This window comes from Hemicordylus capensis, chromosome 9 (assembly GCF_027244095.1).
Source record: "Hemicordylus capensis ecotype Gifberg chromosome 9, rHemCap1.1.pri, whole genome shotgun sequence".
Classification (NCBI taxonomy): domain Eukaryota; kingdom Metazoa; phylum Chordata; class Lepidosauria; order Squamata; family Cordylidae; genus Hemicordylus; species Hemicordylus capensis.
The window spans coordinates 6,005,521-6,022,366 of record NC_069665.1 but is presented as its reverse complement, the minus strand read 5'-3'; the positions used below and the strand labels follow the sequence as shown (position 1 = coordinate 6,022,366).

Sequence of the window (16,846 nt, the reverse complement as noted above, 5' to 3'; positions counted from 1 at the left end):
AGTTCTTTGATGTTAGAAATCAGGGGGGTTGTCTTAAATTCAGAGTCCTCTTCTTTTTCGCTAAATATAGGTATAACCTGTATTTAACCTCTGTTTTTAAGGGATTCGTCTTAAATAAATTTGTATCCAGGTAAATACGGCAAGTCAACACTCAGGTCACATCAGGCCAAGATTCCAGAAACGTCTTCTTAAGTTCCCTTAAATCAGGGCTACACAACTTCGGTTCTCCCGCTGTTGATGGACTACAACTCCCATAACTGCTGACTACTGGCCACTGTGGCTAGAGAAGATGGGAGCTGGAGGGCTGAAGTTATGCAGCCCTGCCTTAAACAGTACTTTACTGCTCTCATCTCAGGCAAGAATAATGAAGTATTTCTGGATATCGTAATCCAAGGGTTCCCCAACCTGTAGTGCTCCAGCTGTTGCTGAACTACAATGCCCATCACCCCCAGCCACACCAAACTGTAGCTGGCAATGACTGGACTTGTTCAGCAACATCTGGAGTGCCACACGTTGGGAATCCCTGTTGTAATTAATAATGCCGAGCATGCATACATTCATTCATTTTATTCGATTGCTATATGTTTATGTTTTATATGTATAAAATACATTTAACTGTATTGTGCTTCATTTCTCAGTAATCTTTATAACAAGGATGTAAGGTAGGCTGGTATCATTATTCTCATATGGCGAGATTGAGGCTGGGAGAAAGAAAGAGAGAGCGGCTTGCCTAAGATTACGTAGTGCAGAGGTTCTCACACCTGGGTCCCAGATGTTGGACCACAAGTCCTATCATCCCCAGCCACAATGGCCAAAGGGCTGTAGTCCAATGACATCTTTGGGTCCAAGCTTGAGAATTCTTGACAGGGTGCATTCATGGCTGAACGTTACTTTCCAGCACTGCTGGAGACCAGCACCGCTAGTTTGCTTACTGATCTCCTGGCTGGAAAGCCCTGGTGAGCTTCCAAGGGATTCCGGAGTTCTCTGAAACACAGCTTGAAAACCACCCTTCTGGAGAAATGTCAGCAATTAATGAGCCACAAGTTTGCAAACTCACTGGGAGCAAGGGGCCTATCTGTTTCTGCCATGTCACATGAGAAGATACCATAGACACCAATGGTGCTGTAAGAGCAGTAGTAACAGCAGTGTTGCCTGTAACAGGGAACCCCAGGTATTGTCGACTACAACCCCCAGCAACTCCAGCCAAAGGCCTTTGCAGCTGGGGATGCTGGGAATTGTAGGCCACGACATCTGGGATTCCCTGTTACAGACAACTCTGGTAACTAGTCCAGGGGTCCCCGACCTTGGGTCCTCAGATGTTGTTGGACTACAACTCCCAGCACCCGCTGCCACAATGGCTGATGGGAGTTGTAGTCCAGCATCTGGGGACTTGAGGTTAGGAACCCCTGCCATAGGCCGACCCTTACGTTCTGTCTTCCTTACCTTGCTGGGCATGTGTCTTACATCATAACACAAGAACTAGTGTGCTCAAACAGGTCAAAGTCTATTTAGGCCAGCATTCTGTTTCCAGCAGCAACCAGCCAGATGTTTCTGGGCACTTGCGAACAGGACATGGCCTTCCCTTGTCTGGCCCTTGCAGCTGGAATTCAAAGGGATCCTTCCCCTGTCCACGGCTTCCATTTAACAATCATAGCTAGCATTTTCTAGACCTCTCCTCCAGAATTGGTCCAACAATCAAGTCAGAATCACCCTCGGTGCTTCATGCCATATTAGGAACAGAGGAAGCTGCCTTCTACAGAGTCAGACCCTTGGTCCATCTAGCTCAGTACTGTCTACGCAGACTGGCAGCGGCTTCTCCAAGGTTGCAGGCAGGAGTCTCTCTCGGCCCTATCTTGGAGATGCTTCCTCGCTACCACAAGAGCAAGTCTTCACCCCATGTTAGCCTGCAGGTTGGACCACTGTGATGTAGTCTATAAGGCTATTCTCACAAGCAGTCTAACCCAGGCGAGAGCAGCCCAGCCTCCCGATCCTGGCACTTCCGCCCACCTAACCCAACTTTAAACCCTTGCCTTTAGACAGAGTTAAGAGCATGAGTACACCATTACTTCCGGCACTGGGGTCGTGAATTTAGCTACAATAAATTGTAGCTGGGAACATAGGAACATAGGAAACTGCCATATACTGAGTCAGACCATTAGTCTATCTAGCTCAGTATTGTCTTCACAGACTGGCAGCAGCTTCTCCAAGGCTGCAGGCAGGAATCTCTCTCAGCCCTATCTTGGAGAAGCCAGGGAGGGAACCTGGAACCTAGATGCTCTTCCTAGAGTGGCTCCATCCCCTGAGGGGAATCTCTTAGAGTGCTCACATGTCTAGTCTCCCATTCAAATGCAACCAGGGCAGACCCTGCTTAGCTAAGGGGACAAGTCATGCTTGCTACCACAAGACCACCTGGGGATGCTGGGAGTTGTAGTTCAGCAACATCTGGAATGCCACAGGTTGGGAACCCCTCTTGTAGGCAGTGCTGAGCTGGATGGACCAGTCTTCAAAGGACCGATGCTCTGTGTAAGAACAAACATTCTGCCTGGAGCACAGAGTCTTGTATAGCTTTAGGACACAAGTTTTTTTGAATCACACAGAATGCTTCCTGCCTCCCCTGCTTTCTTCCCCTCCCTCCCCACCTGAACTCTCTGCCCCACCCTTACCTGTGTAATCTGGAAAGCAGATAGTTAATGGGGATTTCTTGATTTTCTCCTCAAAGATGTCCTTCTTGTTGAGGAAGAGGATGATGGATGTATCTGTGAACCACTTGTTGTTACAGATACTATCAAAGAGCTTCAGTGATTCATGCATGCGGTTCTGTAACACAAAGGAGATGCAAGAGGTGACCTTTCTGCCACCTTCAACACACAGGAAAGCTTCTCAATTAATGAAATTGGTGGGGGGGGAGTAATTAGACAATTGTGGACAGAACAACATAGTTGTGTGCAGACTCGAAAATGTGTACAGACATACATACAGAGATGCAGTCCTTATACATCAAATGTACCATTGGTAGCACCGTTAAGTTTTCTCCCTTATTTTTACAGCGATGCATTTTTTTGCGTAGCACATTTTTCTACAAAAGTCCGGCTCAAGTAAATATCATGCACCATGCATGTACACAGGAGAAAGGACTATGGCCCTTGGACTTCAAAAAAATCTAAGCCAAAATGCGGGTCATGCAGATTTTCTAGAACATTTTCATTAAAACGTCGGTCATGTCATTGGTGTGTGTGGGTGTGGGAGACATATTCGGGTGGATACATTAACCAAGGACTGGTAAGATCCTTGAATTAATCTAGAGTTGTAAGCAGACCGTGAGGTGACGTTTTCTTGGCAATGACCTTGCCGTGACCTTCAGTTCTTAGTAGTTTGTTATTTCGTTTAGTGCTGGTTTGTCAGTTGGCATTTTTATTGTGAGTCTCTTTTGGAAGAGAAATGCATCAGAGAGAGAGAGAGAGAGAGAGAGAGAGAGAGAACCAGAACAACTGAAGCACCTACCAGCAAATTGCCTTGCTGATGTTAGGTCATGCCTCAAGGAAAAGAATTAGATTTGGGAGTGCGTGTGTGAGATTTTTGGACATGCCACAAGATCAAATGCATGAATGAAGGGAAGGAAGTTTTTTAGTTGGAATTCATGCAACAAACAAACAAAAGAACAAAATTAAGATGTAAGATGAAAATCAGTGCATTGGTTAGTTAGCTGCAGAGGCTGGTGTATGGTGGCGGAAAGCGCTCACAGCAAAATCAGCCAGTTGACGTCATAGCCCTCTAGCTGCTTTCAACTCTTTCTTTTTTTTTTTCTCAGTTCAAGAGAAGCTTCCTACCTGCCAAAATTTGGAGGGTCTCTCAAAATCGCATTAGTTTGGCCTTTGTTTGGTTGGGGAAGGTCAGACGGCCGAGGAAAAGTGAAGAAGGTGCGGTGGCCTGGCGTTGGTTGGAGCGAAAGGCTGAAGCCAGGGCGCTGGCGCTGGTTGGGTGGCCGCCTCTCCCAGCCGGTAACGGAAGAGCAGAGAGAAGCAGCCGGAACGGAGGTTGAAGCATACCCACAGGGTCAAGGGGTTATCAAAAGGCAAAGCAGGTTACAGACCAGAGAGTTTCCTTGTTTGTCATTGACAGTTTCCGCCACAGCATAAATTACAAGTCACAAAAGAAGAGGATAGATATAAAAGTACACTGCATAGCTGCTGAAAGCTTCTTTGGAACCACTGTGAGGCATCCCCTCCACCCATTCCTGCCATGACCACAGAGGCCGACTAGGCCATGCTTTCTCAAATATGGTCACCGTCAGCCATTTTCCATGCTGTGTTTGAGCAACTTCTGTGCTCCCTTGGGAGATTATCAGGGATTTTTCAATGAGAAGACCAGTAAAGTTGGACAGCCTTCCCTGGAGGACTTCTTGCCTACCTTGTTGTGTCCGCCATTACTCAGTTCATCCTGCTGTGGAAAGTTGGCAGTGTTCCTCCAGTTCAAGGGAGACAATGGGGAAACTGAACACTTCTGGCTAGTGCCCTGTGTGAATTGAATGTGTACCCTATGCCATGCTCTCAAATCCTATGCAACATGCACGGATCCTGTGCTGGAGGCTCAAGGGTCCCTTGATAGACATTGATCTGGATAGCATCTTCTGAAGGTAGAGTGTCTGAAAAGGCAATTGGTTGTTTCATTGACTATAGAATATGACTATAATGTTAGCCACATCCATGGGCACCAGCAGTGTTGCCTGTCACAGGGATTTCCAGATGTTGTTAATTACAACTCCCAGCATTCCCAATGGCCTTTGGCTAGGGATTATGGGAGCTGTAATCAACAGCATCTGGGAATCTCTGTTAGAGGAGATTTCACGCAGGTTCTGTGGTCACACTCAGAAGTGGCTCAATGCGTCTATTGAGCCTGGGGCAGGCTGACCAAAAACTGACTTGCCCCTTATATGCACCCTCTTCTCCTTCTTTTCTCCCTTTTCTTTTTCAAAGAAAGGGGGGAGAAGAGCATCTTGCTACTACTCTGCTGGTGACCCATAATCTGCTGTCTAAGGTGACTGTCTTACCCTGCCTAATGGAAGGACCACCTCAGTCACACTTATAGTTACCGTTAGAGACCAGTTTGAGAACCCTGGATGAGGGTCCATTGCAGGTGTAACTCTGCAATGCCCATTTTGATATATGTGTCTCCTACTGATAATACCTGCCTTATGGTTATCATCAAACACTTAATGTTTTCCCCTGGGACTTGCTTTAACTTCTGCAAAACCTGCAGAAAAATTCTGAAAATTTGTTCTCGGGATGAAAATGATTTATTTCGCAAAAGAAATATCTGAGTGTGATGTCTGCATGGAAATGAAGAGTGACCCCAGTAGCTCTTTCAATATACCAAGACCCCGCTGCTTAAGATGTGGGGCTGCAGGTTGTATAGCAAAGGAATAGTATGCCACAAACACAGAGCTATTATGGATGTGTCTGGACTGCATCCAGTCAGAAACTCCCAAGTAGTCCTATTGAAATCAAGGAGTTCTTTAGAGTAAGTTCTGAGCATTGAGTCCAAATGTCAGCCATTGCATCTTATTTTTCCACAGCAAAGGAGGGATTTGAGATATGGGGTGTACTGTGTTTCCTCATGCACAAGCGACATACAGCACTTATGCACATCCACACAGCTGCTTGCATCAACCCAGGAATGGCAGGAGATGACAAGCAGGCTGAGTTCTGGTACTTGTGCAGCTCGCAGGTCTTGGGTGTGCTCCATAAGCCCACCTTAGACACCACTCTGACTTGCAAGAGCACAATGGATGGCTTCTAATAACCATTTAACAAAACAAAACAGTGTGCAGTTGTGCTCCCAGTTGTCTGGAGGGAACCCAGTTGACCGAATGAGTCCAGCCTGCAATGAACTCAGTTGCTCTGCAGACAAGATGTTTTTTCATCTTGCTTGAAAAACGATGAACACTGAATTCATTGGGTGTTGGACTCCACCCCCCCCCCATGTGGATTCTCATGAACTCGATCACTACAGGTGCCATTGGCCATAGCAACAACAATGGGTTGTCTGGGTGCGTCCTAATCAAATTCCAAGAGAGCCAGGATGGTGTAGTGGTTAGAGGGTTGGACTAGAATCAGGTAGATCTGACTTGGGTGACTTTAGGCCAGTCACTTATCTTTCAGTCTAGCCTACCTCACAAGGCTGTTGTGAGGACAAAACATAACCACGTACACTGTTCTGGGCTCCTTGGAAGAAGAGTGAGACATATATGTAAGCAAGTAAGCTTTGCAACACTGGAAAGAAAATCTAAGTGAAAGTATACAGCTAGAGGGAATAATCACCTGGCCCAGTCCATTAAGGTAGGGGTTCCCAACCTTGGGTCCTCAGACCCAAGTTCTGGTTGGACTACAACCAGAAGCAGCTCATGCTCACAAACCTCGGGGCGGGGTGGGCACCAAAGGAGCTGCCTCTACTTCCCGGAGCTCTGTTGGCTCCTTTCTTTTGCACCCCGCCCTAGTGTTAACGAGAGCTGCGCTGCATGCAGGCTGGCCATTCATCAGGTAGAGCTGTGTGGTTAGTCTTGCAGCTCTACCTGATGAATGGCCAGGCTGCAGGCTCTCTGTGAAGCAGAGGAGAGCAAATGGAACTCCAGGAAGCAGAGGCAGCTGTGCCTCCTTTGGTGCTTCCGGCTCATTAGGACAAGCCTCTCCCGACTACAGCTCCCATCTTCCACAGCCTTCGGTGATGGGGGCTGTAATCCAACAACATCTGGGGTCTCAAAGTTGGGAGCTCGTGCATTGAGGAGCCCACCTGCCGAGAGTCAGCACCACCATCTTGATTCTCACTGGCTGTGAGGCCCTTTCACTGGGCTGACTGTGCACTGAGTGAGAACCTGCTTCAGGAGACCTGGCCATTCCCGTTATCCCGGACGCTGCGTCCCCATGCGCCATACTCCTTCCCCAGAACAACCGTGGTCTCCTCCTAGGAAAAAAGGTGTAGGCATTCCTGAAGGCAGCAGTCAGGATGTATTAGGAACCTGTAAATCCTCTAACTCTGGAAGCAACCAAATGGTGTTATCTTTACTTATAAGAAGAGGACTACAGAATTCACCATTTCTCTTATTTAGATGACTCCATGTTTTTGGCTTTCCAGCAAACCATACCAACCACAGACATTCTCTACAAGCCAAAATATCAAAGTTCAATGCAGGTGACAAGAGAGGACAAGTGCTTTTGCCCCTGCTAACTTAGCACAGAGGCACTTTTCAAAGTGGCGGCTCTCTTACTTTTAAAAGGGGGAGCACACCAGCTCAGCATCCCTCCAGTGCAGGGGTGAGCAAAGGTGGCCCTCCAGATGTTGTTAAACTACAACTCCCATCTTCCCCAGCCACAATAAATGGTAGCTGGGCATGCTGGGAGTTGTAGTCCAGAAACAGCTGGGCGCTTTCCAGACTAGACCCTGCAACAGAGTCAGGACGCATCTCGGAAGTGTGCTTCCACATTTCTTGCGTCCTGACACCGCAGACCCTAAGGGGACAGCAGGGTGCTGTTCACATTTCCAATGCCTTGTTTCGAATTTAATTGCTGCGAAATGGAGCTAGGACGATGTACGTACATCCGGCATGGAAAAGTTGCTGTTTTTGGGGGTTGATAGTTGCTGTGAGACTGCTCCCCCTGCTGTTTCAATTCCGAATGCAACTTGCCCGAGGCATTTTGCTGCTAATGAGCAGCTAGTCTGGAAAGCGTCCAGGAGGATCAAGTTTGCTCACCCCTGCTGTGGATGTTACTGGTATTTGCTTATGCTTCTTCTTAGATTGTGAGCCCTTTTGGGACAGGGAACCATCTTATTGATTTATTGTGTTCTGCTTTGATCACTTTTGCTGAAACGTGGGATATAAATATTCATAGTTTTGGAACAGCAAACCTTGAAAATAGCCATGAAATGGTTAAGAAGTTGTTTCAACTGACCCCTTGGAATGGAAGAAGGAAGGAAATGCAGGGAAAGGTAGGAAAGCTGAAGAGATATGTATAGTCTTTTGGTACTGCTGTCCCTTCGAGAATAAATATCTGTGATGTGTTGGTGCCACTCTTATTGTGGATCAAATGCACCGTCCTTTAGGGTGGAGTGGACCAAACCATTGCTCAGGTCCCTTCCCCTCTCTCTTCGCCAGCACAGGGCAGGAAAGAAAGTATGTCCAATGTCCCTGGACCCAAGTTTCAGACTCCACACCTTCTTCCCTTCCCACTATACAGAAAAACCATACACACAAGCTACAGTTATGCTAACAAATGAATTGGTTCCTATTCCAATCTGCAGCTATACACTACCAAAATAGTAAAAATAATTACTTTTTAAACATGTTTGCTAGCTCCTAACCGTATTAGAACAATGGGAGAATAATCAGAACAGGTTAAAACAGCAGAAGTATGAGTCAAGATGATTAAACATAGGTTATTGTACTGCAGTCAAATATACTTGGGAAGATGAGAAAGAATCCCCCACCCGAATCTCCCATGGAATCCCCCATCTTCAAACCCTCTACCCAGCTGGTTTAATTATAAAGCGTATTAGAACAACTGCCCGACACACTTGTTCCTCTTTCAATACCATTTAAGAAGTCTCTTCTATTTCTTTAACAAGAACATTTCTCCGAAACAAATGAAGCAAAGGGCTGATCGTATGGGAGTGTGCTCCATGCGCAACAGAACTATGGTCATCTGGGGAGAAGGCAAGGTTTGTGGAGCCTTTCTCCCACCTGCCTAGTCTCAGGTTTCATCCTCTCACCAGAGAGTTATTAACACACGGCTTCATGCTTTGGGGTATATGTTGAGCGAAGCCACTTCGAACTACACTCGCGGCATTGAGGGAAGCAGCCTCTGCTCTCAGATTTTGTTTTGAAACAAGTTCACATGGCATGCTACGTGTTTTCCTTCTATCCAATTGGGGTGGGTGGGGAGAGAGAGCTTCCTAAATAGCACTATCTGCATTTCTAAAGAGAACAACCCTCTTATCACGCTAATGATTCTACGTCAGTGCCTCTCCCTATTTGCACCGGCATTTTCAGAAAAAGTCGCTTAAAACCAGCATTTTAGCAATCCAGAAATACATCGAGATAAGCTAGAATTCACATCACAAAGCCCGATTTGTGTGTGGAATGGGTCCAAGAACCTTGAAGGGACTTTGGGGTATGTTTGGCTGGTGTGTGAACACACACACTCTCCTCTGAAGTAGGTAGAAGCCCTGTGTGTTTCACAGGAAGTGTGTTCCCTTTGTGTTTCCTCCAGGAAGTTATTCACAGCCGGCTTTTAGTCCTCCGCATCTCCTCCAGAATGGACAAATTTATCAGCCAAATCTCCCTCATTGTCCCTGCAAGCTATCAGGGAGCACTTCACACACAATTAGGATTTTTCATCCAGCATTAGAGTGTAGTCCAATTTCTATCCAGAGTTAAACAAAAACAAACACTTTTTGCATCAGGTTTGGGGGGCAACCTTGAACTCAGTAAAACCTTGCCCCCCCCCCAAAAGCCCCAAACCAAATCTGTGGCAAAGCCTCCTGTCTGGGAAAGCTCCCGGAGAGAGAGACTTCCATCTTCTCCCTTCCCCTCTTCCTATATCCAGCAAGTAGCTAAGCAAGCATGTGGGCTTAATCTATCCCCTTGATGGATTTCCTAAATAAACAACTTTATTTAGAACTTTAACTCCATGTCTCCAGACAATATGAATTAGCAGTGCTCTCCTTCCAATCCCTGTGCACTTCTGTTGCAGCTGCGGTAGATAAAGAAATTTGCCCTCCAAGCTCTCAAACAATCTACAGGAAGAGACAAGGCTTTTTCTACATCTAGTATGAGAGGAGAAGCTCAAGTGAAGTGGTTGGTGGAGGTTGCAACTGCACACAAGTACACCTCCATTCCTGCCCATCTGAGCACAGGACAAAGCATCCTTTGCTGAACATATCTGCAGGCGGTTTTGTCCTCTCTGTTCCCAACAGATTCAAATGGATCCAGACCAGGGAGTTGAACCATTACAACATTGGGTGCAGCTTGAGCTCAGGTCCAGATTCAGGTTCTAACTCTCTGGTTCAGATACAGGCTGAGTTTTGAGTCATCTCATGAAACTGGTTGCCAGGAAATTCAGGACTGACAAAGGGAAGGACTTTTTTTCACACCGTGCATGATCAATTTATGGAATTTTCTGCCACGGGATGTGATGATGTCCACCAGCTTGGATGGCTTTAAAAGGGGCTTAGACCAATTCACAGAGAACAGAATTCTGATTGTGTACCACGTTTTGTGTTTAGGGGTCTCATTCTGGTTCAAAGCAACCAAGAGAGTTTCGGTTTGAGTTCAGTTCCAATTCACTGAAGAAGAAGAAAACTCTCTCTGAACCAGCTCTTGGATATGGGTCCAGTAGGGTTCACCTCCTTGCCACAGCCCACTGCACAACAAAACCAAACCCATGCACACTGCCTGCACTCCCCCAGCTTCTACAGAGGCAACCGAGCTTTGAACCAACTTCACTTAGAAACCGACTACATCCAGCAGCAGCGGCCATCTCATGCTACGTGCTTGTTTCGAAATCTTATGTAAATGCTGGGACACGGCCATCAAGCCGCCACTGCATTCGTCGCAATCCAAGGTCATGCTGATGATTTCTCACAATCTTCTAATAGAAATGAAAGTTCAGATACAACTGCCCCTTTCTTGCTCCCTTCTATTTTCTTTGTGTCTAAATCGGTAATGAAATTCTTAGAACCATCAGATGAAATAACGCCATTTTATTGCTTCCGATAAAATGAAGGTACTCCACTACCTTTCCCCTCCTGCTTCCTTGGGTTAGGTGCCAAAACATTCAAGGTGACGTTCCTTGTGCATATGACAAACATCGGAAGATAAGCCAAGTCGTCCTAAAGAGTCCGTTTCCTGTGTGGATGCCAGTAGTGTCAAGGGCTTGCCAAAAAGCAGCAAATCCATGACATCAGGAGCCTCATTCGGACATTATAAAATTGCCCTCCAGTAGCTGGTACAGTTGAGTGAAGGGCGGGGGGAGGAAGGGTCAATGAGTAGTGTGCCCTGCTACCCTTGTCTGAAGAAGGAAACGTCTCACAATCATGGAAGCACCTGCCATCACACACTGGGCTTTGCCCTCTTCAGACAAGCCCTGTTGTAAGTGTGGGTGGCGGTTTTATGGGGGTGATGTGGGTGGGGGCAGTGAGTGACATGGTAGGAGCAGGACTTCCTCCCCCTTCAACATGGGGCAATTTTATAACCTTTGAATGTTCTCGATCTTGGACCCCCAGATGTTGTTGGACTACAACGCCCACAATCCTTTGGGCTTTGTGGCTGGGGGGTGGTGGGAGTTGGAGTCCAGCATCATCTGGGGACCCAAGATCGAGAAACATCTGCGTTATGTGACTCTCCTGAGGAGAAAGTCTACCTGGTAGCAAAAGCAGGGATTCGGAAACTGAAAAGCAGGCCTCAGTCAAGAACAGTTCAGTGGAGAGAGGAGATCCTAACAACCCAGCAGATAAGGAATACGTTGAAGCAGGAATTCTGTACAGTCCCCCTGCATGACAGCCAGAGGCTTTTACTGCCTTAACCATAGATAAAAACAAAGCAGAGTGCAGAAAAATAAAATGTCCATAATACAAACAAATGAAACTTTTGCTCAGTGGTTACACTCAGTAGCAATGGTGGGGTTAAATCTTTTACTTCTCTTGGCAAACATCCCCAGCAAAAACCTGCCACCAGCTGATAGCCAGAGTAAATTACTCCTGAGTATCCCTATTGAAACTGAGTAGTCCTGAGAGTGAACCCTGAGTGGTACTACTGACTAACTTAATCTGGATGTCCACTACTGTCAACAGATTCTCTTTGATGTACTGGGTTCCATTCCGTGCCCTACCCCCACCCCCGCTGCACATCAGTCCTTGGGGTTTAGAAGACCAGTTCTGACTTTTGATCTGTTTTTTGCAGTGGAAAAAGTGGAAAAATCCACCCAATCACCAAACAACAGGCACAACAAGCACACTTGTTAATATAACTGCACTTGCTCCCATCCAGTACTTGTTATCTTGTCCCTGCTTTCTTGCCTCTCCCACTGTAGGCTCCTTAGGACAGGGAACTATTTATTTTGTCCTCGTTCTGCATGTTCTCCATAAACAGGATGAAAATAACAGCACTTTATTTTTAACATGTTGTAGAGAAGTAGTCCATTCTGCACCGGGGCAATCGGCTTAGGATAACCAAAGAGAAAGGGAAGCAGAATTGTGACCACCTCCTTGATCAGCTTGAAAAGAAAGCTAAAAAGCAGCTACAGCCACCCCACTGAATGGAAGATTTAATATTAGAGTCAAAGAAAGGCACGTGGGTAACAAGAAGCATCTATGTCAGATCCTTTTGTTCGAAGAGCTGAAGACAAATTGAGAGGAACTCCAACCAGATACACTATGTAAAAAGCAACAAATTCTCAGGGACTCTTTTGCCCAGAGAATACTCACCGTGGTTTCATCTTCATGCAGCACCTGGTCATACCCACTCAGTGCAACACAGAAAATAATTGCTGTGACATCCTCAAAACAGTGGATCCATTTCTTACGTTCTGATCTCTGACCTCCAACATCAAACAGCCTGAGGAAGAAACCAGATCAAATCTTCATTGCATACACTTCCCATGCCTCAATTCACCAGGCTTATTTTCTGGTCCCTGGTCCTGTTAATCATTGTCCCTATTATTTGCCCTTGAAGGATGCTTTTTTAGAAGTTTGTTAGAGTGAGTTGCAGGCAATGCCATTCTTCAGAGTTCAACTCCCGTCTCAGGATCTCTAGAAGTTAAATCTTGGAGTAGATGCACTTTATATCTAGCACACATTGATGTAAATGCATACAAATGAACCAGACTAGTTAAAAAAGTCATAATGAAGGTTAATCAATGAAATATCTTATTTTTATGTCAGAGATCAAGTTCATTGCAAACTGCTATTTCTTTTACTCACAAAATTCTGGTTTTGCAAACTTTCACATTTACAGTGAAAATGTAAATTTGCTAAACTTTGTAGATCGATCACTATCTTGTAGAGCTGAGTGAAGCTTTGGAGATCCAATCTGATCGAATTTTGAACTCCAGTTTCGGTCTGAATCAAAGCAAATCGGCCCACTTTGATTTAGAGCTAATTTGGTGATTCAGAGTTCTTAAAAAATGTAAATAGGGGAGAAATTTCACACTTTATGAATATGACGACAAATATTTATATACTGCTTTTTAACAAAAGTTTACTTTAAAGTATAATTAAAAAATACTTTAAAGTATCCCTGCACAGAAACTCATGCACCTATTTGGAAGGTATTATGCCCTTCAAAAGGGCTAACTTCTCTGCAATTTCCACCCCCTTCTGCCTTAAAATAAAAATGTTATGGATGAGAACCCTCACACTTTAAGAGTTACCTTCACTTCACCCCTGCACTTATTTGTCTGCAATTTTGTGGGCATTTTGCCCTCAGAAGGATTGGTTACTCCTATAATTCTCATTCGCATTCTGTCAGGAGATAAACCATTAAAGGTGCTCTGTGTCAATAGCAGGGAAACCTCAACATTTAAAAGTTACCTTCAGAGAAACCCCTGTACCCATTTGAAGGGGCTACCCCTCAGTTTTCATCCAATACTGCCCAGAAATATTGGTGTGTGGGGGGGGGTAAGCATTTTATGATCTCTCATTATAGAACAGAAAATTGTTTTTTCTGTCAAAACTCATAAATGGGACAAACCTCAACATTTAAAATGTTACTGGATAGAAATTCCTCAGCCTATTTATCTACAATTTGGTAGGCATCATCCTCTTAGATAGGGCTAACGTCCCTGAAATTTGCATTCAATTCTTCCCTAAAATGAAACAAAATATACATATTTCAGTGATTTTATTTATTTATTATTTATTCACACAGTCAGACAGCTGTTATTGACTGGTTTGTTTTATCCAGACATCGAGTCCTTCCCAAGGACCTCGGATGGCTGAATTTTATTGTCAATATTATTGTTGTTGTTATAAATATTGTCGAAAAATGTAAGCTGTTCCCAGTAAAGTTGCTTTTGGAATTGACTGGTGGTAATTTCCGTGACCCCTATGGTATTGAGGTGCTCTTCAAGGAGTTTTGGAATTGCACCTAGGGCACCAATTACTACTGGGATTATTTTGGTCTTCTTCTGCCACAACCTTTCAATTTCAATTTGAAGATCTTTATATTTTGTTATTTTTTCTATTTCTCTTTCTTCTATTCTGCTATCCCCTGGTATTGCTATGTCAATTATTTTGACTGGTTTTTCTTTCTTCTCGACTGGTGTATTGTGTAGCAGATGTTTATCTGTTTGTAGTCGGAAGTCCCATAATATTTTTACATCTTCATTTTCTACAACTTTTTCAGTTTTGTGGTGCCACCAATCTTTGGCTACAGGTAGCTTGTATTTTTTGCAGATGTTCCAATGTATCATTGCTGCTACCTTGTCATGCCTTTGTATGTAGTCAGTCTGTGTGATCTTTTTGCAACAGCTAATTAAGTGAGCTGTTGATAGACTAGTAGGTCTATCAACGGCTACTAGTTGGAGGGCTATAGGCCACCTCCAGCCTCAAAGGCAGGCTGCCTCTGAGTACCAGTTGCAGGGAAGTCACAGCAGGAGAGAGGGCATGCCCCCAACTCCTGCCTGTGGCTTCCAGCAGCATCTGGTGGGCCACTGTGCGAAACAGGATGCTGGACTAGATGGGCCTCCTTGGGCCTGATCCCGCAGGGCTGTTCTTATGTTAAGTGGTCCACTGTTTCATCTGCTTCTTTACACAGACAGCACTTGCTGTTTGTTGTTGATGTTTCTACTTTTGCTCTTATTGCCTTTGTTCCTTTTTGATGTATTTATTAATTATTATTATTGTTGTTGTTATTCATTTATTTTCTCTTACAGACTATGGGCAAAGCTTCAGGTTGGGCTGAATCAAAGTGCAGCTGAAGGGACAAATTGAATCAGCCCCCCTCCCCTCAAATCAGCTTCCAACTCAAACTTCTGTGCAAAGCCTTTGTCTCTATGCACACTCCTACCCTGTTTTATTACATCAGCATGACTTTGGCCCCCAGCTGTCGCTGGACTTTAATTCCCATCATTCTCAGCCACAGTGGTCAATGATCAGGGATGATGAGATTTGTAGTCCAACAACAGCTGGAGTATGGAATATGTGCAGTTCTGGTTTATTGGACTGCAAAACCAGAGGATCGATCTGCCTCCTGAAATTGAAGGATCGCAGTCCCAAAAGGATCACATTTATACAGTCATGACAATCTCTATAATATTGCACCAGACCTACCTGAAGTGGAGGTTTTTGAACGTGAAATGGGTTTCTACAATGCCGGTTGTTTTGACCCTGGTTCGAAGGATATCTTGCTCTGTTGGCTGGTAGTCAGCAGCTCCAATTCGATCTAAGCTGTCTAGGTAGCTATAAAATGAAAATATGAATGGAAAGGCATAAGAATCAAATATAAATAGTATTTTGTCAGGACTACTGATACTTTGCCAGGAAAACAAAAAAAGGGATCAGAGAACAAATCAATTCAGAATTTTCACTTGAGGCACAAATGACCGGGCTCAAACTATCATACTTCGGACACATTATGCAAAGATCCAGCTCCCTTGGGAAATCTATAATGCTGGGGAAAGTGGAAGGAAAGAGAAGAAGAGGACGACCAGCAGCAAGGTGGATGGACTCGATGACGACAACAATGAATGCACCACTGAGAGACCCCAAAGGCACAGTTGAAGGCAGATCATCCTGGAGAGAATCTATCTATGTGGTCGCTAAGAGTTGACACCAACTTGATGGCACTTAATCAATCAATCAATCAATCAATCAATCAATCACTGATGCTTAAGAAAATTAATTCTTTGGGGGAAAGATCTTTAAATCCCAGAAGCAAAACATGAAGTATTATTATTCCTAGTTATTATACACATCGGAAATAGGGTGGAGAGCGGGGTACTCTGTAGCAGAGAGGCCCAGATATTGTTGACTACGTCTCCCACAATCCCCAGGTCATTGCAGCTAGGGATGGTGGGAGTTGTAGTTAATGACATCTAGGAATCCCTCTTACAGGGAATGTGGGTGGAAAGCTGGTCTTGCAGCAGTGAGCATGAATTGTCCCCTTTGCTAAGCACCTGATTTGCATTTGAATGGGAGCCTACATATGTGAGCATTGCAAGATATTTCCCTCAGGGAATGGGGCCATTGCTCAATGGTAGAGAACCTGCCTGCTTGCATGCAGACAGAGGCGTATCTAGGGAAAATAGCGCCTAGGGCAAACACTGAAATTGCGCCCCCTGTCCAAGCATCTGACACCCATCTTTCAGATAACTTTACCATAATATCAGCTGAAAAATACAAGTCAAGCTCGTTAATCTTTTAATATTTCAAAAAATATTTAGCAGTGGACTTAGCCAGACCAAAAAATGCTGGAAAACTACAAATTTCAGTATGCGGGGGCTCATGAAATACCCAAATACTATGTGGAGGTGTACTTGGAAAACTAAACAGAAGTGCCTGTCTAATTCTCTACTATGCATTGTAGCATCACCATTACATACGTTTTAAAAATCAATGGAGAATTTGACTTTTCCCAGATACTCTGTAAATAATTAAAGGATATACAGAGTAAACTGTGTCACTGCTTGGAATATATTCTAGTCTTTCAGAAAGACAGTTAAAATGAGAGAAAGAGAGCAAGAAACTCCCAGTGGGCCTTAATACTAAGGATTTCACACTCATTCAAAGACAAACTCACCATTAATAGCCATATTAGCAAGACATCACATTTAACTCACTTATCACAAAAAGCAAAGTA

General features: G+C 44.7%; 1 protein-coding gene across 2 annotated transcripts in view; it reads right to left on the bottom strand.

The window, feature by feature from the left end:
• Positions 1-16,846, bottom strand: part of GNAO1 (G protein subunit alpha o1) — a 195,763-nt gene that overhangs the window by 27,312 nt on the left and 151,605 nt on the right. Inside the window, exons 5-7 of one of the 2 annotated variants that reach the window (XM_053270465.1) lie at positions 15,319-15,447; positions 12,475-12,604; positions 2,664-2,817 (exon numbers count right to left, since the gene is read on the bottom strand). In XM_053270465.1, coding sequence (XP_053126440.1) covers positions 2,664-2,817; positions 12,475-12,604; positions 15,319-15,447 — 413 coding nt within the window. The remainder of the gene's footprint in view (positions 1-2,663; positions 2,818-12,474; positions 12,605-15,318; positions 15,448-16,846) is intronic. The other variant, XM_053270466.1, reaches the window with a different exon arrangement.